This window comes from Haplochromis burtoni, unplaced genomic scaffold, assembly GCF_018398535.1.
Source record: "Haplochromis burtoni strain Fernald_Lab_line unplaced genomic scaffold, NCSU_Asbu1 Contig_481, whole genome shotgun sequence".
NCBI lineage: Eukaryota > Metazoa > Chordata > Actinopteri > Cichliformes > Cichlidae > Haplochromis > Haplochromis burtoni.
Window position 1 is genome coordinate 170,133 of NW_024582842.1, and position 22,284 is coordinate 192,416.

The window sequence follows — 22,284 nt, forward strand, 5'->3', positions numbered from 1 at the left end:
ACAGCACTTTGTTCCTGTGCTGGGTATTTTAAAGTGCTTTATAAATAAAATTGGATTGGATACTGTGTAATGAGGTCAAGCATGTCATTTCTGTCCACGCTGAGGTTTCTACCTCATTCTTCGTGCATAGCCTCCAGTCATCCTGCTCTAAACATGCACATAAAACCTACAGTATGTTCCACATAAACTTTAACAAAGCAAGGCAGACCCATGTGGGCTCAGTCTACTCCACAATGATAGCATGTCCACACAAAGTTGCCTCCCACTTTTTTTGATGTACTGCCACTTCCTACTGTAAAAGGCTGTCAGTTTAAAATTAATTAAAAAAAAAAAAAACACCAACCACACATGCTACTTGAGAGCTTTTATTGGTAGTTAAGAGTGATGGCTGAGGCCTGAAAAAGAAAAGGGGAAAAAAAAAAGGTCAAAGAAATGGTTAAGAAATTAACTTTGAAGTATATAAACAAGACGTAAACACAGCTGTTTTACTAGTCAGACAATCATCTTGGCTAATTTCATGCATTTACTGTGGTGTAACTGAAAAAAAACAGGAAATGGCTCCGTCTGAATTAATAATTCAAAACTGTCCTCATTACTAAAACATTGTCCTGCTGTCATATGGAACTGTAGCAACTACTGGCTCTCTGGCTGTTCTCGGAGAGTAGGCGGCTTGTGAAGGAGTTCATTCATGGCAGTTTTGTTGCGATCCACCCGAGTTCACAAGAGTGTGCTGGGTGATTTGAGGACAGAGCGCTAATTATCCTCACCGTCACTGGCCAAAGCATCCTTCAACACAAGGACCATCACGTGGTGAGCAGATTTCAGTCGAACACATGAAGTAGATCTGAGAGGGAAGAAAAGTAGAGCAGGATTTAATGTTGTGTCCAGTCTCCAGAGTGTGCAGCGTAATATTACAAACAGCTGCTGGCAATTGAGATGGGGCCAGAATTTGCAGCTTACAAAATGGCTCCTCCACATCTCATTAGGAATGCTGCCTAAGAGATTTAGAGATATAGCCACAAATCGTCTTCAGACAACACGTTTCCACTAGATGAAAAGATAACTCATCTGAACTGGCACTAATAGAGAGTCTACAAGCACACATTTGTTCACATTTTAACCAAATTAAGACAGGAAGCCTGGATACTGTACTGTGCAAGAGTCCCGAGTCACCCCTCATGTCTTTACAGTTTCCTTGCAAGGAGTCACACTTGTAATTTTTAAACATGTGTTAAAACAGTTTATACCCAATAAGTGTATCCAGAACAAATGTTGTACATGTATACATGTCAACTGTTATGTCACAGGACATTATGAAATCATGTTTATCATTTCAAGTTTGATTTTAACATGCAGGTCTGTGTCTCTGTAAGCTTTGAGCTAACAGAAAGGTGTATTTTTGCAAAGCCATGGCATCAAAAAAAAAGTCATATCCCAATTTAACAAACAATCCTAGGCCTACAGAAGTATTTACATGCCTATAGAGTAGCCCAAAACCATTATATGCAGAACTCAAGTGGCTGTGTTCCTGCTTACCTCTTCATCCAGATCCTTAAACTCACCATCAGGAAGGAACTGGAAGGTTGTGATGGTGAAGCGGCGGGTCTGAGCATCAGGAGAAAGTGGCTGAGGATGCGATGGAACAGCCTGTGGCGGTGCTGGGTCCAAAGGGTTGGGACATCTGTGGAATAGATGAGAGCCAATGTGATAACACGTTTTACTTTCCATGTAAAAATCAAATATTTGTGAGAAGAAAGTTTTGATACTCCTACAGACCTCTCCTCCTCCTACGAGCTCAGTTTTTCCCCCTCCTATGTTCTTTTCACATTTTTAAACCTACCCATTGTACAGCAGCACCCACACAGCTTTTCCAGAGCGGGGGTAGGCCACGCAGAAGTGTACCAGCAGAACTAAAGTGGGATCCGGAGAGTTGAGGAGCCGCACTTCCAGATTGAGAGGCTTCCCCAGCATCATCTTCAAGGGCTGGTGATACTGTGGGTAGTACCTTTTGTACTGGTCATCTGCCGTGTAGGTATATAGGAATAGCATTTCACTCTTTCATAAGCAAGCACAAGATCTCAAAGCTGAACTGGATGCAGTTTAAGATATTCATACGCTGCCTAAATATTTAATTTCCCCACAATTGTTTGTTATTCAATTATTTTTCCAATCCATCCCAACCAGTGTTGAATGGTTATTTGATATTAAAAAGCATTTTGTCTTGAAATTAGTACAATTTACCTTCAGCAATCCTTAGCTGAACTCCAAATGCCCCATAGGACTGAATTTCAGGACCGAGGGTGGGAGTTTTAACTATGTAGCTCACAGTCAGAACTGTTCCTGGCATGTACCTGCACTCCACCAGCAGCCTGAGAATTAAGACAGAAGATGTGATAAATAATATTTAGACAGTTTAATCATTTATTGTCATTTCTTCATCTTTGTTGCATGTTATTCATCCACCAAACTGTCCATCATGGAGTTATTCACTCCATCCTTCAGTGACATGACAGAAGCTTTCTGTGAACACTGTGGGCATATTAAAGGTAAATATGGGTCTGACCTGACAGGAGAATCTCTTGTGATAGTGCCATAGTTGAGGCTGATTGCCTGAACCATGTTGATGACTTCTACCATATAGACAACAGTTTCCCCCAACATCTGTTAGGACGGGGAAAAGGAATTTCTTAATGCAAACCAAGGGAATCATGGAATACAACTGGACTTTTCATTATTTTCTCCAATTAGCTATAGACTCATTAAATCAGCACTCGAGTAACTATAGGAAACACTAAATATTTGAAGTAAATGTGTGCACTGGTCAAATCTCACCACTCTGCGTGTCCCACAACCATCCATCGGGATCTTAAACAAGGCGTAGTCAGAAGTCACTTTCTGAGGTCTGCAGGTGAAGTTGCCGGCAGCGACAAGCAGGGCAGGGGAAAGAGGGGGCTCCGTGATGGAGGCAGGCACAGAGAAGACAAAGTGGCGGTCAATAGTGCACTCTGGAGGGGGATGCAGAAAGACAAACACAGATACACATGCACAGTTATGTAAAGGTCAGATGAACCAAAGGTCAGAAATCTCAGGAGGCAATTGATAATGAGACCCAAGGTATCTTATACCCTTTTCACATTTTGTGTCACTGCCAGCTTGAATCATGCTGCGCTGGCCCTGAATATCCCTCTTCACACATCCAGCAGCTGTAGCGCTTACATTTCTGCACCCAAAACATCTCAAATGTACTCAGCTAAGTGGTGTGAAAAAGCCAGTGGGGACGCAGACTGCAGCTCACCATCCATGGGGTAGTAGCAGGCAGGGGGGTGCTTGTTGAAGCAGCAGCCCATGGAGAGGCACTGTGTCTGGGATAGAGAGCTGGATCCACAGGGGAGACGCTGTTCGTGAGGAAGGTTGCACTCTGAGGGACAGCACGACAAATGTCAGCCACACAGTTAAAATAACTCTGAATGGCCAGGAGAAAACAACCTTTGGCAAATTGAACAGCCTTTCAGAGGAGTAAATATTAAGTCTATCTACCTTGCCTGGGCCCCGAGATGGTAACCGGACAGGAAAACTGAGACTCCTTTTTGCCATTTACTGTCATGTAGATGACAGTGATGATGTATAGTGTACCCTTTTAGAGAAAAATGTTTATACCAGAGTTAATAGGCACATAAAATAGTCAATTATACAAAAAGGTCATATGCTCAGTGTGAAATCCAAGTCAATACTTGCCTGCACACTCATGTGGCAGCGTGAGTGCAACTGTAGATTCAAATGGATTTTGCCATCTTTGCCTTTGCTTGCAGAGTACCCACATTGCTTTGGGGCATCCTTGAGGTTCATCTGGTTCCCCTTGATGTCTGAAAAATACATTTGGAAACGCACAACAAGTTATTTTTGTGTGCACTTTAAAGCGGCACAATTATAGATCTCAGCAGGCGTAAGGGGCTCCGTTTAAGCACTCCCCAGTCAAAACAAAGACCAAGTCTGCCACTCCCACTCACAGTAAACCAAAGCCCCTGAACCATGTAGTATTCAACTCATGCAGAGATGATGGCAAACATATGCACCTGGAACGCATACACCACCACACAGACGCACACACCTTTAACAACTATTTCTGAAATGGGACCAGAGGGGAGCTCCACAGTCATCTCATGAGAAGAGCAGAAGATTTTAGGCTTTGGAACAGCAGACGGGCCGATCCCATCCTTGGTGGTGCTTGGTGGGGTTGGTGTGGGTAGTGGGGCATCTGTAGCAGGATTGTCAGAGGGGCTTTGAAATGGGCACTCCAGGTCCACAGTCCTGTACTGTGCCATGGAGAAGTCCCAAAACCGTAGAGGTAAGGAAATGGTCGTGGGAGTCTACAGCAAGAGAAATCAAAATCAATAAGAGCAACCACGCATGGTTTCAAGCGCTTGTATTCAAAAATAAAGTCTGCCAGTGGAGGTCACAAAACAGTTCAGCAGTTGGGTTGCAGAGAACATTTTTTTTTTTTTTTTTTTTAAATAAATAACTCCACCCAACACCGATGCATGCAGAACCAGTGCTGCATAGTCCATATGGGATTAATCATAAATATGCACTGCTGACTAGGAAGAACTGCCCGGCTGTGTTCTATATGCAAGCAGGACTTGCTGTAGTGACAACACAAATGGTGCAAACTGCCATCATCAGCAATTCAAAATAGCTTTATATCTTGCCATGTTGCTGTAGAGGACTGCAGTTCATCTGTGCATTTGTTCCCCCCCATCCATTTATTCATAGAGTAATGAAAATTTAACAGACAAAAGAAAAATGGAAAGCAACCAGGCAACAGACTCAGAAATTAACAGTTTAACCAACACTTGAATAATTTTCCTGTCAGTCTGTCATTGTGATACCACTGAATATCACAGTACTCAAGGATTCCCTTTGAGCTGCCTTGTTTTTAATGCATGTGCCATTTTATCCTGCATATCCAAAACAATCGTCCACAAGAACAAAACCACTGACAGGTGAAGGAAACATCGATCGTTGATCATGTCATTACAATGCTGTGTTCTCTTTAACCTGCTGGAACCTGGCATCCTTTTGGCTCATTAGTATGACAACACCCACCTAAACACCATTACAATCTGAGCAGATAGAGGTCAGGTGTCAATGCCATAACAAGTCAGAACTGCTTTGATGGATAACTTGAACCTACACAACATTTCAGGAGGTGGTTCTAAAGTTGTGTGACCGATGTCGACGTCTCATTCCAATTCAATGACTACACGCCTGAAGTTGGACATTGCATCATCAGCAACATTACGCGATTAAAAGACATACAACGGCTGCCTTATTTTCCAAGTTAGACATTTTCAATAATGCACACAGTTGGCATTTTGGGAATCAGTGTGCTATGCTCCCATTACAAAACACAAAGTTAAAGCAACAATGCAAAAAAAACCCCACAACAAACACAAAAATGGCAGACTAAACGCACTGATCCCACCTGTAAGTAGCTGTGGCAGGCAGGCAGAGGAGAGTGGAGAATTACCCCAAAGCCCTCAGTCATCTGTAGCATGTACCCACAGAATGGAGCCACACTGGAGACGAAAGTCCAGATGTTTGTTTGGTCTGGAGTAGGAACCAATATTAGTTAGATAACTGCAGATTACATACATTTTTCATCTTGAAAGTAAAACCTGATTCAAACATACTGACAGCGTTTCTAAGCTCATCTGGGAAAAGCTATGTTATTTCAGACGTAAATGCACACTTATTTTAAGACCATGGTTTTCTCCAATGTCTCTGGTGACAAAAATAAACAAACCAGCTTGTTCTTTCTGAAAGTCAGATACTAAATTCTTACCTTACTATAACTAATTATGAATGCAACAATAAAAAAATACGGAAGCTAAACAAACAATGTTTCACCGTGTTTGAAGGGTTTAAATGTTAAAACATTTAAACAGGTCAGAGCCTGGTTAGAAATTAATTTCCACAGGAAATTATACTTGAGTCAGTGCACCCCTGCCTCCACAAAAAGTGATGAAGACAAATTGTGTCGAACCTTCCACTAGAAAAAACTAAATCTTTGAGGGAAAAAAATAAATAAATTCTTTAAAGCCATTGTAAGTTTCATCTTTGGTACATGAGTTTTAGTAAGTTTGAGACTTCTACATGGTAAATGACCTGTATTTGTATAGCGCTTTACTTAGTCCCTAAGGACCCCAAAGCGCTTTACACTACATTTAGTCTCACACACACACACACACACACACACGATGGCAAGCTACATTGTAGCCACAGCCCACAGTCAGTGGGGCGCACTGATAGAGGCGAGGCTGCCGGACACTGGCGCCACCGGGCCCTCTGACCACCACCATGGGATACATCACTGGGTTTTTTTTCCCCCCCTTAACTAAGTAATTGCACAATTTGTATGTCTAATGCAGCAAACATGACACCTAGTTAAATACTTATGAGTTAGAGTTATGGTTTAAAAAACAAAAAAAAACAAAAAAAAAAAACACACATGTCAAATATTAAGTATATGTTGCTGTGATTTCTTCAGCAGCACCTCAAATCACAAATATACCTGACTAAGGATTTCTTCTTTAACCGAGGCAGCTGGCAGTAAAATAATATAAAGTGTCACAGCTAGTCTGTTTATCTAACTACTTGCCAACACAAAGAGCTCTTATGTTTGGACAAACACCAACCTTTGACTTGTATAGAGTCTGGGTGAGTAAAAGGCAAGAAAGCAACCATCCTCCCAGTCATACACTGGAGATTAGGAGTCCATGGAGAGGGCCCAGCTGGGGTTGTAGAGCTTGTGGTGGGGGGAGTAGTAGTGGTGGTGGAAGGCTTTGGTGTCGTCGCAGGTGGTTGAATCTCTGGATACCGAGGCAGAGGGGGGTGGGGTGGAATGTAGTGTGGTGGGTAGAGAGTATGATAAACATGGTAAGGATAAGAGCTACATATTGTGTGACTGTGAGGCAGACAGATCTCTTGTGGAACTGGTTTCTGAGGTTCCTCATTGGCAGGTGTTGGAGATTCAGCTGGTTGTAGGTAAAACAGATTTGAGAGAAAGTTGTAAGCCCTGGTTTTAATAGGGTCAAGTGGAGCAGCAGAAGGTTTTTGGTAGGACACTGGCCAATAACCATAATAGGAGCTGTAAGAAGAAGCTGGAGGACCTATAGGCTGTTTAGACTGAGATGAAGGAGGATATTGTGGACCAGGAGGCAGAGGAACATGTGGCTGGTTTACTGGTTCAGGATAGTAAGGCATCTGAAGATAGTACTGAGGGTAAAGAGGATGTGATGGAGGTTTGGCTGGTTTTGTAAGTGGAGGAACAGTAGTAGTGGTGGTTTGAGGTGGTGTGGTTGTAGCTGGTGTCACTGTTGGGTAGTAGAATGACATATGGGAGTAATCAAATAGATACTGAGGAGGTAAATTAGGCACTTGATGTGGAGACTGTCCATTTTCAAGTGGACGAGGATTGGGATCAGGCCTGGCCAGCACCATGACTGGAGAACGGTAGTGAGAAGGTGGATATTTCAAGGAGCCAAAAGAATAAGGTGACTTCCCAGGAAAATTGGGCTGGTAACTGGGAGGACTGTCACCGGTGGGCTGAGGTGGCTCTTTGGCTTGTGGCCCAGGAGGGTAGAGCTGGAGGAACTGGGGCAGCTGGGGGAACTGGAGACCAGGATAGCTGTAGTCAGGATAGCCCGGAAATTTTCCGTGTTCTGGGGTTGGAGGTGGAGGAGGGGAAGGTCCAACGGGATCTGGGATGTTGGGATACTGAGGGTTGTCGGGAGACAAAGGTGGAGACCAAGGTGTAGAGGGTGCATAGGGGAACCAAGAAGTGACTGGGCAGGAGAGAATGTATTCATTATCACCAAACACAAGCTCAAGCTGGAGACCATCCTGTGGGGGGGGGGAAAAAAAAATTAAAAGAAGTGTTGCAGATATTATTGCAAGCAAACAGTCTGGTAATCCAGTTAAAATAGGAAAACTTACTCTACTGGTGAAACAAGGAGCACTGGAGTAGATGAACAAAGTATGCTCCTCAGACTGGGAGTCGATATAGTACGCACACTGTTCAGATACAAATGGATGCAAAGCTCCATTCACTGCAAGACATTGAACATACTTTTGTTTTGTTTTTTTAACTCAATTGACAATTAAAACCACCAGTGTTTAAAAATTGCATAAATTTCCACTATTCTTCAAGACCAGAAGCATTAAGCTATCTCCTAACTTTACATAAAATACACAAAACAAAAAACCTTTCACTCCCAATGCAGGTATATCCTTCTCCTGTGCATGTATCTGCACTGCCATGCCAAAGGAGGAGCAGAAGACTGAGGGTGGTGAAAGAGGGAACGAGGGTGTAGGAGTGGATATCCGAATTGGGCAGGAGAGCTTCAGCGGGGTGCCCCACCACAGCAGGGGCAGCATGTAACTGTTATTCTGACAGAAAGCAGCACGACAAAGTCAGGGGCAGTTAACACAGACCACGAGAGACTATGATGGGTGTCAAACGCTGCTGCTGGTACCTCCTGGGTGATGTAACAGGCGTCGTATGGCACCATCATCTCAAGGTCACTCCACGATGTCCTTAGAGTGTAACCACAGTATGGAGGCAACTGAAACACCGAGATCGGAGAGGTTCCACTGTAGAAACAAAAAGTGTAAAAGACGGGGGGGGGGGGGGGGGGGGGGGGGGGGGGTTTTTTTTTTTAATTTCTTAATATATTGAAATCACATATGGTGAGCCCTCCCTCTGAATATAATGGTATAATGGCGCAAAAAAAAAAAAAAAAAAAAAAAAACCCCAAAACAAAAACACACAAGACATGTCTTCCAACAACACCAACTTACCTCTGTCCACTGACAGGTGTGTAAATCCTTGACCGGAGGCAGTGAAGACCATGACATCATCATCACACTCCACCAGAGGACTCATAGCCTGCCACTCAGAAAAATGTGTACTGGACTCAGAGGATAGGCCCAAAACCTCCCCCTGAAAACCTAGAGGATTAAAAAGCCAAATACACATCAAAGATGTAGTTCTTGTCTTTAAATTACCCACCCAGTTTGGCATAGCAGTCATTAGATGTGCTGGGTATTGTTTGTTAATGATAGAAATGTGTAGCAGAAGCAGAAGTGACTGTTTTATCCTTCATGCTGGCTGCGCCCTACATTTCCCAGAATGCAAGTCGCTCACAGTTTAGTTTTCAGGTGTGCTGCAGCTATATGGGTATCCTTACTATACCCGACCCAAACTGACTCAAAGGAATTCCTACTGAAGCAACTAAAGGCTTAATAAACGCCAGCCTTTACTCACCACATAAACCACCTGTGAATAACATATGAGAGTTTGAGGTTAACCTGTAAAATCTGCTTGATGTCCATGTAAAGACTCTGGAGTCGAGGACTTTGGTTTCACGCTAACATTCCCAATATTCCAAGACAAACTCTCGGGCACAAATTTGACGTCTGACTTCTTAAGGTCTTGTGCACTAAGATGTGGGTGTGGCTCTCCAGATCCAGGCTGAAGTTGAAGCTTGTGAAGTCTCTGTTCGTTAGATTCGCGCAGATCACCATATCCTGTCCCGGTGTGCTGCCTAGCTGGAGTTTTGTCCTGTTTAATCCTCTTCCCTTCTGTAGCTGTAAAACCATCCTCCCACTGTCCTAAACTTACTGAACAACACAGCTGAAACATGTAAAAATAAACAGTTGCCACAAATAAAAATATACTTTTTCCTCTTTTCTGTTTGCAAGACATCGCCGGAATGGACGCTTCTTGCCCGCGTGCGCGCAGAGGGCCTCACCTGAACGCGAAGGTGACCAATTAAGTCATCAAGCACGAGCCAATTAAAAAGCCTGCACAGAGAGAGAGCGAGAGAGGCTGTCGAGCGAAAAGCTTGATGGGAAATTTGATAACGTTAGCACCAGAATGAATATGTTTGCAAGTCTCTGGGTGAGTCTGGCTGTTATTGTTTTAAGGTTATATTATATGGTCCATCAGTTTTAGTATGTTAGGTAATTTGTCTGCTATCCCTAGCATATACATCAACTGCAGTATGTTGACGTCATACTGGGATATTTAAATATGTATTTTTAACGTCATGTCTAACAATTCCTGAAACTCAAAGACATCAGAACATTTTGGAAGCTCAGTATTTTGTAATTTTTTTATGAAATTAAATACAAACTTAAAATATTACCTAATTATCAAAGTAGTTGATTTTTACTTTAAAATTCGAATTGATGAAATATTATTGTGAAATGTTTTGTTTCTTGCGGACTTGTAACTATGGGGGTTTTTGTTTGTTTGTTTTTTTAATAATACTGTTTTCTGAGTTGCAGTGTTCATGGTCTGACAGATATGGAAGCTTGCTTCAGTCACTGAGGAAGAAAAGATAAATAAATTAAAACTTTCTGACATCTATAAGTCAAATTTCAAGTTATTTTCTCAGCACTCCAGGAATTTTAAGGTACCCAACTTAAAATCTGTCAACAAGGAGGAGGCAGACAGGGCGACTGGAAGTCCCTCAGCATTTTTATTCCTTATTCCATATTTACATGATTCGGCGAAGAGAGTCGCGAGGTGTTAGGACACGAGGAGGAGATTCATGGGAGCGTGATAATGGTGGAATATTCCTTGGCTGTTGTGCCGCTGCTTGAGGACGGGGCTTAATCCTAAAGTTAAATGGCTTTGATAATAGATTGGACGCCCTGTGCCGCGACAGTACTGCAGGGAGCTGAGGAGACTGGTCTAAGAAGAGCAAAGTGATTTGATGTGGGAAGATGGGTGTTGCAACTATTTCATCACATCAGTGTTTTAGTTGGAGGGGAAGAGGCGGAGGCTTTTATTGGTCTGCTAAGATAGCAAATAGAAGACTTTATGAGCTGTGCACCAACACTGGAGGACATTAAATGGGGCTTTAGAAAAACGTGACCTTCTCCATAAAACTGAGATATTTTTAAGGCCAAAAAAATAAACTGATTAACCAAGAAAACAGCAGACAAATGATTGTAATAACCTTTATTCACAGACATAATTGAAAAGACTAACAGTTCAAAGTTTTCCCCAAAATACACCCCAGTAAAAGATAAAGATGAGCTCGCATCGATTCCTTGGGATTTTAAACTAGAAGCAGCTACTTCTGCATAATACCCTTTCACTGGACACCCACTGCACAATGGATGTTAGACTGCACACTCTGCAGAGGCCCACATGTTGTGACAGGAATAGAAAACTCCACTGAGTCAGAAGTGGCATAAAATGGGAACCAGCGCTGCTCCGCACCCACTCAACATTTACTGTGAGGATATGACGAACCGTCAGGGGTCAGATGTAATGGTTTTGACATCTATTCAGACTTACTGCCAGGAGAAAATGCTTCTCCGAGTTCATTCCCACACCCTCTGACAATAATATAGCTCTCAAATGATTTTCATCTCAGCAGCACTACAATAAAAACAGAGGCCTACACTATTAGCTCTATTATCACCCAGACGCCATTGCAAAAGGTTATGTAACACAGAGCCTGTGAGAAATGTATTCACTTCAAAGGAGACATTTGGGTTGAATGGCATTTCAACTGTGTGTCTGTCATGTATTTACAGCTTCAGCTGATCATTATTATTATAATTCTGGTGATTATTTTGTCAATGAAATTGTCAGCTAAATGTCAAAAAGTAAAAATGCCATCCTGATCTATCACCGTCAGTTCAGAATCCAAAAATATTTCATTTCTTCACCAAAACTGTAATCACTGATTGCTTGATCTGGCAAAATTCATGCATCCCTCTATATAGCCATTTTCTTCCTCTTATCCAGTTCAAGGTCACAAAGGGGCAGAGCCTATCCCAGTTATTATATTATATATGGTTAACTGCAATCAAGTGCTCACACAACAGTGCTTAAAGCATCTGCACATTCACATAAAGAGCATCCTCTCTGACCAAATAAGGAGGATGCTGGATTGTGTTTGTCCACTTCACTCTGGAGCTGCTGTCTAGCACTGCGGGACGGATCTGACAGTTATACGCTCTGGCCTGATCAGCAGCCACAATCATGAACAAATATGATGAATTTAAATAAGTAATACAGCAGCTGCAGCCAAACACAGGAAGTAAAGCTGGCAAATAAACTGCTGGCTAAGTGAATGTGTTGCAAGGCTGATCAATATCTCTGCCCGATCATTACAAATGTATTTGAACAGAAGATGCCTACAGGTCTCTCCTCTTTGTTCTGAGCTCCTCACAGTAAACAGGAATGGGCCTAGGGATGCTTATAGGCTTGGCTTTGTATTGTTTTATTATGTTTTTTGGATTTTCACCTAATCAGACATATGTACATCTATAAAAACTCACTGACCACTTTATTAAGGATACCTTAAAAAAAGGTGGTTACTGGTTGACACAAATACCCGATCAATCAATCACATAGCAGGAACTCAATGCATGTAGGCATGCAGTTCAGTTCTGTGGATGATAATCCCATCAGAGGTCAGAGGAGACTGGCCGTACTGCAGTAACTCAAATAACCACTCATTTCAACCACAGCAAGCACAAAGGCCATCTCTGAATCCACAACACGTTGACCCTTGAAGCAGATGAGCTTCAGCAGCAGAAGACCAGACTGGCTGCCACTAGTGTTGGCCCAGAACAGCAAACTGAGGCTACATTCACACGGGCTCACCAAAATTGAACAACAGAAGATTTGAAAAACACTTCCAGTTTTAAAAAATCCAAAGTGCTTTACACTAAAATAAAATAGGGGGGAAAAAAAGGTTACATACTCAAATTTCCACCACTGTCACCCGATCCCATCCAGTGAGATGTGGTGAAACATCGTGGATGTGCAGCATCCAGCATCCAAATAATAGTGATACTATTGTGTCAATATGGGTACAAATCTCAGAGGATTCCAGCAGCTTGTTGAATCTATGCAAGGAAGAATTAAGGCTCGAAAGGAGGTCCAACCCGGTGTTAGGAAGGAATACTTAAAGTGAGTCTATGTATCCAAGTTCCCCCTCCATGAAAAGGTTTCATCAGATTTGGCACACATGTTCACTCTGGCTCAAGGCTGAAGTAATTAAGTGGAGCTCCGTGCTAAACTGCACAAAAATATATCCCCCCTCCTGCTCTACTGTACATTCTCAACTTTCAACACTGAACTGTGTAAACTGTCCGGGTTAGGCTGCTCATACGGACTGAATCTATACTGTCAACAAATGAGGGAATAAGTGAAAGAGCAAAGGAAGCAATTACTGTATCTGTCTTCATCCCGCCTCCTGCAGGATAAAGCCACCGTTGTAGCACTAACACCAGAAGTTCCTCAGTCTCGACCTGAGTCTGGTCTTTAGTGAGCTACCAGAGCCCGAGGGGAGATAAGGGGCCTGCCAGGCAAACAAACTTCACATCCAGATAGAAACGTTAATTTATAAAGCTATTTATGTGAAAATGGGAAAATCCATAACCGCTTAAGCTTGCTTTAACCCAAGACAGATGATGAAAAGCTTTTCTAGATGTGCACTGTCTGACAAGTAATCCCTTAATTACGCGGTTCTATTTGACCAGAGCCGACAAGCAGAGCTATCTGACAATGTCAGTTTAGAATATGACAGTTTCTGAGGTTCAAGTATGACAGTTTGTCTATAACTGAAGCCTCATGTATGTTAACATAAGGCGTTATTAATATTCATCACTGACATTTATTCTCTGCGTTACTCCTACCCTTTTGTTTTCTTATTTAACAAAGGCTTGCGTTTCGGAGGAAAACTAAATCTATCGGCGATCTATCACGAGTTCATAAAGGTCAGAAAAGGTTTATGTGTATATTATATAAATTGCATTTCTGATGGAAGCTCAGGCCACTGCGTGCCTCATTAAACTACCTGAAAATACCCAGGATTTGAATGTCAGTACCTCAGTATTTTTGGTATTTTACTGCGTGTCTGTGTCTCTGGGGTAATGACTGCCTATCTCAGTCCCGGCTGCTTCAGAAAGCAGCTGCTTTCTTACCAGCATTAGCAAAGAGCAAAACATAACCCCAGTCTGGGCTTCTCTCCACTGGCTTCCTGTACGGTTTAGAATTGATTTATTGATTTCTGCATTTTACTGGCCAGTTTTAAAGCACAACCCCGTAATGTCATTTGGGATTGCAAACCCCCTGGCAGCCTTAGATCATCACGCTGAAGCTTAAATCTAAAGCTGTCTGTGCGTTTGTCATCAGGGCTGTTCAGCTTTGGAACAACTTTGCTGAAGAGATGAGACTTGCAGAACAGAGTAATTTTCTTTAAATGGCTTAATAAAACACTCTGACATAGACACAAAAATGTCCTTTTATGTGCAGTTGTCTTTTATTGTCCTTTTATCATTTTCAATTATCTTTTTATTGTTTGTTACTGTTATTTCTTTTATTGAGTTTATTCTTTTTGTTGGTATTTATTATTTTATATTGACATTTTGGCATTTCTGCATATTTTCTCTCACTTTGTTTTAACCCTACCTTTGCTTTAACCTCATCACTGTTTGCTGGCATCACACTCTGGGTCTCTTTCTGGGAATTCCTTTCTCAAGGCACAAAATATAGGGAAGAAAATGTTTGAATTAAATACACAAACTGATTTACTAATAGATCGTGACATGCAATTTGCTGCTAGTTGCGCCGATATTCAACACAAAAAAGGGCACGTCTTATTTTTTTGCACTTTATATTGAAATGACCTGATGCCTCCTATCCTTAGAAAACAGCACAACTTTTGTAAATCACCTGTAAAATTAACCACACTTTTGAGTATGATCACTATTTGGAGATTGCACTCATATGGTATTTTGTATTTTGTGGCCCATAGTATCACAGTGTTACTAAACTAAAAACACTTTCTGAAAACTAAGAATTCATGAGTTAAAACACCAGAAATGAACTAGGAATTCACTTAAGACCCCCTCCTCCCCATGAAAGGCTGAGTTTGCAGAAATGTGTAGAGGAATTTAATTCAATTCAATTTTATTTATATAGCACCAAATTACAACAACAGTTGTCTCAAGGCGCTTTATACTGTAAGGTAAAGACCCTGCAATAATACAGAGAAAATCCCAACAAGCATATGAACCCCTTTGAGCAAGTGTTTTGGCGACAGTTGGAAGGAAAAACTCCCTTTTAACAGGAAGAAACATCCAGCAGAACCAGACTCAGAGGGGTGCGGCAGGACAGGACAAAGATACATTGTGGAAGAGATTCAGAGATAAATAATAACTAATAATAAAGATTTGGATCTCAACACTGTGGATGATCAGCATCTACACTAATTAAATGCAGAGAGGTATAAACACATAGTGAGTGTAAAAAGGTGAGTGAAGAAGAAATAGTGCATCATGGGAAGGCCCCAGCAGCTTAAGCGTATTGCAGTGAAACTAAGATACATTTCATTCTGATGTAGCCATAACTATATGCTTAATCTATGTTTAAGCCTAATCTTAAAAGCAGAGAGGTTACCATTAAAACCCTCAAGAGGGTCAGTCCATCACCAATCAGACAACATTTAGAGCATTTTCTGCTTGACCATCTGTGATTTGCATAAAGATTTTATGTCCAGAATTACAACGATTTCTGTCACATTTTAGCTTCATCAGCAAAAGGCCTGTGTTGATTTGAGGTGGAATGACCGAAGAACTACACCTCAGACTCTACAGGCCTCAGTTAGTATATAATGACAGTTAATCAGAAAAAGACTCAGACAGTATGAATTTATTTGAGAGGGCTACAACACGTCTTCTGTCTTAAAAGAACACGTTTGCAAAGATGAGACCAAAGTGGACATGTTCGGCCACAGTGCACAGTGCCATGTCTAGTGAAAGTCAAACAGGATATCAGCACAAACTCTTCGTACCATCTGTCAAGCACGGTGGTGGAGGGCTGAGGATTTGGGTTTATTTTTCAGCCACCGGACCTGGGTACCTTACAGTCTCTGACTCAACCATGTGCTCCTCTGTAAAGCAAAGGATTTTAAAGACAAGCATAGCTTGTGGGACATGCAAAAATACAATGATCTCAAGCACAGCAGCAAAACTACAGCAGGTTGGAAGAAAAAGATCAAGGTGTTGCAATGGTTTTTGTGGTCCAGACCACAACCTGACTGAACAGTTGTGATGGGACCTTAAGAGAGCTGCACATAAACTAATGTTAGCAAACCTCAGTAAGCTGAAGCAAAGCTGTAAAAACGCTGGGATAAAATTCCTCCACAATGATGTAAGAGACTGAGAAACTGTGTGTGAGTGGCCTGATAGTGCTGCTAAAGGTTGCTTTACAAGAGACATGGTGTAATATTTCATATGTTCATCTGAGGTTGTATTTACCTAATTTTAAGACTCGGTGAAGATAATTTTTTCCAATTGTGTCCTGATATGTAGAGCTAACAGGGAGAGTACTTTCTTTTTATGATGACTGAAACAATAAATAATGAAAACAAAAGTTTAAACATGCTCTGGCACAGCAGCAACTATTTCACTGTGAACACATGTCACATGACTTGCAATTACTGACTTTTATATAAATATCTTGTGCTACGGATGAGTGAAGCACTAACTTCTCTTAAAATGTGGCCTCGAAACACAATGAAGTGAGCTGGGCGCTGATTATTTTTCAGCCATCTCTTATTTCGGCTGGAGTTTGTCTACATTTGAACATCCATCTTTTCTTCTTTGTTTCTGACGAACATTTGAGGAAAATCTTTTTTTCTTTTTTTTTTTCTTTCAAAACACAGTGTGAAGTGTGCAAATCCTTGTACCGGCTGGTTGCTTATGGGGTAAACAGAGTTTTTCCAAAGCCGTGACACAGCCCGGCCCACTGAGATCTGTCTGTGTGACATCAAGTAACATGACCTTTTTCTTACTTTTCTTCACTGAGAGGTAATTACATCTCTCAGTGAAGAAACTATCCATGTATTGTTTCGGACAGTATGAATATGTTAAGACCCTCTGATGTTTCAGCAGTTTTTTTTCTGCTTTCTGGCAGTGGCGCACGAAACATAAAAGTGCATAGCGTGTGAGGCGCAGGTAAGAATCTATTTATATCTTTTTATCAATGGAACGATCTTACTTTCATTTGTTTGTAGCAGTCAAAAATGCATCTGCATGAACACGAATTCTGTTTTTCACTTGCTTGAACGTAAGTCTCAGCCATCAGAGTGAAACTGCTGCTGAATTGAATATGAGCTCCCTGGGGCTCACAATGCACTGCGATATTCCATGCACGGCTTCTTAATGTCCCATCTTTGAAGAAGTCAATTTAGGTACACAATGAAGCGGCAATTGCGCGTGAGTGGCCTGAAAACAAGTCCAGGATACACTATGGCTGCTCTGCAAGCGTGTCCAAAATGGCATTTTGTATCCATGTGCGACAAAAAAAAGTGAAGCTACAGCTCACACAGGTGAGCCGCTCAGAGAGCATGAAGATATTTCTATATTAAAAACATTTTCCAGGTAAAACACTAAAGAAGCAACTAAAATAGTGCGTGTGAAGCTGTCGCGTGTTTATTTGTTTATTTGTTTGTTTCGTTTTTAAATGAATCTGACGATACGCAATCCTTCGAAGATCTTACTCGCCTTTACGCACACACTGGAGTTGCAGGAAGAGGCGACCTGACACCGTTTATTTCATTGGGACTTTTCACTCGAGAAACGTTATGGGTGGGGCTTGGTGAGGGGAAAGAAGAAGAGGGAAAACACGGTGATGTGTGTGCTGTGAATTCAAAGCTGGGTGGGTCCACAGAGTTTCACATTCCCAAATAACTCCCGCGCGGTGCGTTAAAGAGCGTTCAGGTAACGTTTCTGCTCTTTGCTTACTTGTAGAAAGGCGACGGTTTACGGAGCACACTCTGTGAAACCCTCTTACGGATGGCTGAAGTGGGTTTTTTTAAAGCCTGTAGGAAAAACTTCAGTTACTTTAAGCGCAAGAAATATGACTGACCGTGAGCTCAAAAAAGTCCTAAAAAGACGCGCAACTGGAAATTTGGCTCACTAACATAGCGTTGAATAGTCCGTGAGTTTATGCTGTGCTTATTATTGTTTTCTGTTGTCGTACTATCGCGCTCTTTTTAAAGTTATCGACTACAGTGCGGGCCCTGTGTGTGTCATCCGTTTGGGAATGCCGTCTTAACAAATGCGCCTTTATTGTCGACGGAAACGCTCAAAAGACGTAAAAAAAAGAGGCTCAAAGCAAACTGCGGGCTTTTACAGGCGCAGCGATTGGTGCTAATGAATCTGAGCTGATTAAATATAATAAATAATAAATAAACGTAATGACAAAGATTGAAAGCACTGATGTGTTTGACACCAGATGTGTTTGTGTTTTATTCAAAAATTTTATGGCTGCATGATTTCTGCGGCAAGTCTAGGCTTGTATAAAACGGCTCTCTTCTCTGTTACTGTTATTTCTTTATTTCTTTGTTTCACACAGTTTCCCTGTGTGTGTGTGTGTGTGTGTGTGTGTGTGTGTGTGTGTGTGTGTGTGTGTAATTAATACTCCCTCATGTACGAGTCCGTGTTACATACGTCTGCGCTTGCAAAATAAATAACGGTGTGCCTCCTTCCACTTCCCCCACCCCATTATCAGTTTTCAGAAGGCCATAATGTTGATGCTGGCAGCAATCGTTGTTCTGCACATAACCACCATCATCCTGCTCCTGGTGGCCGCCATTGACAATGTAAGATGATGTTATTTTCTGTATTAACTGGAGGAGATCTGACAGCGGTTTCTAGAAAATGTGTAACATATCTGCATGAACTTTAAATCTTTCCTTTGTGTCGTCAGGCCTGGTGGGTCGACGATTTAGTGTCAGCTGACCTGTGGGGCAGGTGGGACTTATCAAACAATGTGTGGCATTACACAAATCTGAAAGGCTACCCAGAAGGTAAACTCCACAGATTGTCCCCCTGTTAAAGTTAGTGATTTTTCCATTATTTATATAATGAAGGGCAAAGATGATGAACGAACAAATCACGTATTACACTGTTTACAGTAAATATTGTCAGTCTGAAATGAGTAGATCTGTAGGTAGTGGTGTTAATACAAACATAAAACTGAAAAGGCCGAATATTTCCTCACGCCTGTGTTATTGTTGACTTTTTTATTATCTTGTTGCTGCAGATTATCTCCAGGCGGTGCAGGCCACTTCAGTGCTGGCCTGCGTTTTCACCATCCTTGCCTTGTTTGTATTTGTGGCCCAGCTGTTCACCCTGCCCAAAGGAATGAGGTTCACCTTCACTGGCATTTTACAGATAATCGCCTGTAAGTTACCTGCAGTCTTGTTTCTTTTGGCTGACTTTATGATTTTCTCTGGAGGATGTGCGACTGACAAACCTGACATATGTGATTTTTGTCTAACTAAATAAGTTAGCATGACGCTCGAACTTAAAGCTTCATAAAGGATGTTGGTAAATAATTAAACTAATTTTTAGCCTCATCCATTCAACAGACCAATGAGCTCATTGCATGGCGAGGCATCTATCTATCTGTGTCAGTTCACAACAATCACCACTCCTCTTTCAGTACTGGGCAGAGTTTAATCGACTTACACACAAAGGTCATATAATGGCTTCTCACTACATGGATGTGGATGAAGTGGTCTGACTGGTTGACACCCAAATTAGGAAGGTGTGGTCAGGGCTTTCCTGTTACCAGTGTTGATAACATGAGTAATACTGTCAGAGCAGTGACATCCTGATGTGTGCACATCATTTAATTTCAACACTATTATGCAGATTTAGATCAATGTAATCTGCAAAAAACAAGATTTATCTCATAATATAAAATATAAATAAGTCAATTAAATTATATCATTTATTTTAAGTGGGCCAGTCAGATTCCGAGACACTGACCTGAGGCTGGAGGTTGGATACTAAATTGTTATTATTAACATTAACATTATTGACATCCACACCATTGTAATGTTTGTCTTCTGCAGCACGAAACGTTGCATCGAAGCGCAGGGCAAAGCTTCAGTTCTGAAAATGGTGATTAGCCTGCTTTTCCTCATAGCAGCCGCCACATACTTGCGTAAATACTTAAAGGCATATTTGCGCATTCACTACCACATCTAAGCATGCAGACACTCACACACACACCAAATCTACCTCATTAAGGAGATATTAATACCACCAGAACTCTTTTGGCCTGCTCTTAATGTAAGAAAGACTTCTGAGAAGAGAGAGTAAAAGCCGTTTCATTTTCATGCGCTAGTTTAGCTTGTATGTATTTGAGATTACTGTACTTGTTATTATTTGTTTTTGCAATTAAGAAAGTGTTGTCTTTTAAAAATATCATTTTAATATGGCGAGTAAAAACAAGGAAAGGGTCTATTTTTGTTTGTTTTTATTAAGAGATGTTTGCAGGTAAACTTGCTATTTTCTTGCAGTTTCTAAACTGAAAATCAATGAACAGTTCATTTTTCTCTTTTGAATATTTGTTTTTTCTCATTAATAATAATAGACAGATAGATTACTAAAATAATGGGTAGCTGCAGCCCTGTCGTGTAATCATCAGTAGTCCTGAGTTCAAACACTTTCATTTGGTGCTGAACAAGATGAATCTGCCCTCGATATGACTGTTTGAGAGACCCTTGACTACTCAGTGGATTTGAATTCTCATTAGTTTGTACAAAACAGCGAACCAGTGATTAGAAGTTCTTCACTTTCTGTGTGTACCTCACACATTGCAATAACCAGTGAACTGTGATGGATCAGCAAGGTGAGCGTGTTTGCATCTCAGACACATGAAATCTGTAGAAAATCAGTAGAAGCTGATCTCAGCCACAGCACAGCAGTGCGTTAGTCTTTTAGGTGTCACAAATGAATGATTTTGACACTTCAAATAGTTAACAGTATCACATTTAACAGTGTGCTGCTTCTGTTAATGTCATGAGGTTCACTAGAAAAAAAAGTTGTCCAGCACACCTGCTCCAGCATTCTCAGGTGTGCTGATTTCTCAACAACACCCCCAAACATTTTTGTTTGCCGTCAATGTGCAACAAAGCATCATGTTTTCACGTTTGAGAAGCAAAATCTAGAAAATGTATTCACTCACAAAAGTCTGAGCCACCTGTCATGTCTATGCTTTGCTTCCAAGGAGCCAGGCTTTCTTCTTAAAGTAAGCGATAGTTCTCCAGGCTTCCTGGAGGTTCTTTAAAGTTTCATTGGACATTGGCTGCTTTTTATTTTAGATAAGAAACATTTTCATGCAAATCCTCCCTAACAAAAAGACCACAAACCGAGTCATTTTTGTGCCACCATGTCAGATGTAAAAGGGAAAAAAAAGGTCCCGAGTGATTAAAATTTCATGCTTTAAGTTAATTATGCATTATCAGTGATAGTACTACGAGCACATGAGAAACTCACACAAAGTGCGAATGTCATGAGTTCATAACACTGGAAAATTAACAAGGTGGAAGTGTCATGTCTTTCATTTTCTTGTGATTGCACTGGTCACATCACGAGCTTTATCTTATAATAGAAAAATAATTACTTCTTGATTGCCTTGTCTTGGTTGCATGTAATAATAATTTTCCCTCTTGCAGGCCTTTGCATAATGACAGGAGCCTCAATCTACACAGCCAAGCTCCACGTCAATGACACATCTGGAGGTTACGGACACTGCTACATCCTGGCGTGGATCTCGTTTGTCCTCACCTTCATCTTAGCGCTCACCTATTTCATCCTGCGTAAGAAGAAAGAGTGAGAGGAAAAACAGAGGGCAGGGCTCGTTCTCCTCTTTTAGAATTGATGAACACCATCTGAAGCTACGACTGTAGCAAAATGTCCAAATGCTAATGAGAGCCATTTGTTTATACAGCTTTTTAAAATATATATATATATATATATAAAATGATATGGAGCAAATGCTAACATTACAAGTGTGAAACACATTTTTTCAGCAAAACTGACAAACAAAATAATGTTTTTTCTTTTTAATAATGTGACTAAAACGCCTCATAGAGCTGAATTATTGGGAATATTACCAGAACATAGCTAATAAATCAGTTTAGTCTTAAATAGTAGTAGTAGTTCAGACATAAGTACTTTAAAGGAATAGTGTGACATTTTGAGAAAGGCTTATAATCGCTTTGGGTTGTTTTGTTTGTTGTTTTGTGCTAAAAAAAAAAAATGGCAAGATTGATTTGAGTGAACTTTTGGTCACCTTAGCTTTAGTGAAACAGTCACTGAGCTGTACATGAGCATTTTTGGCTGGGTACAAAAAGGGGAGACTCTAACTTCAGAGGTGACGGCGGTTTG

General features: G+C 41.2%; 2 protein-coding genes across 6 annotated transcripts; one reads left to right on the top strand and one right to left on the bottom strand.

Moving 5' to 3' along the window:
- Window positions 1-349: 349 nt before the first annotated feature.
- Window positions 350-9,837, bottom strand: LOC102307000. 2 transcript variants are annotated; one of them, XM_005946675.2, is made up of 18 exons: window positions 9,370-9,837; window positions 8,860-9,009; window positions 8,535-8,652; window positions 8,265-8,448; window positions 7,996-8,108; window positions 6,696-7,902; window positions 5,483-5,607; window positions 4,109-4,367; window positions 3,736-3,863; window positions 3,538-3,634; window positions 3,296-3,418; window positions 2,833-3,005; window positions 2,564-2,661; window positions 2,242-2,369; window positions 1,841-2,021; window positions 1,537-1,681; window positions 768-844; window positions 350-395 (listed from the first exon to the last, which is right to left on the bottom strand). In XM_005946675.2, exons 3-17 carry the CDS (start codon window positions 8,571-8,573, stop codon window positions 770-772), a joined length of 3,075 nt encoding a protein of 1,024 aa, XP_005946737.1. In that variant the 5' UTR covers window positions 8,574-8,652; window positions 8,860-9,009; window positions 9,370-9,837; the 3' UTR covers window positions 350-395; window positions 768-769. The 2 variants fall into 2 exon arrangements, with proteins under 2 accessions (XP_005946737.1, XP_042069721.1); XM_042213787.1 differs by having other exon boundaries at window positions 9,739-9,830.
- Window positions 9,838-16,887: 7,050 nt separating this feature from the next.
- Window positions 16,888-22,247, top strand: emp1 (epithelial membrane protein 1). Of its 4 annotated transcripts, none has more exons than XM_005946674.3 (5): window positions 16,888-17,052; window positions 18,611-18,701; window positions 18,809-18,908; window positions 19,145-19,285; window positions 21,570-22,247. In XM_005946674.3, the coding sequence occupies exons 2-5, from the start codon at window positions 18,627-18,629 to the stop codon at window positions 21,728-21,730; spliced, it is 477 nt and encodes a 158-aa protein (XP_005946736.1). In that variant the 5' UTR covers window positions 16,888-17,052; window positions 18,611-18,626; the 3' UTR covers window positions 21,731-22,247. The 4 variants fall into 4 exon arrangements, with proteins under 4 accessions (XP_005946736.1, XP_005946735.1, XP_005946734.1 ...); XM_005946673.3 differs by lacking the exon at window positions 16,888-17,052 and adding an exon at window positions 17,670-17,755; XM_005946672.3 differs by lacking the exon at window positions 16,888-17,052 and adding an exon at window positions 17,684-17,817.
- The last annotated feature ends 37 nt before the right edge of the window (window positions 22,248-22,284 follow it).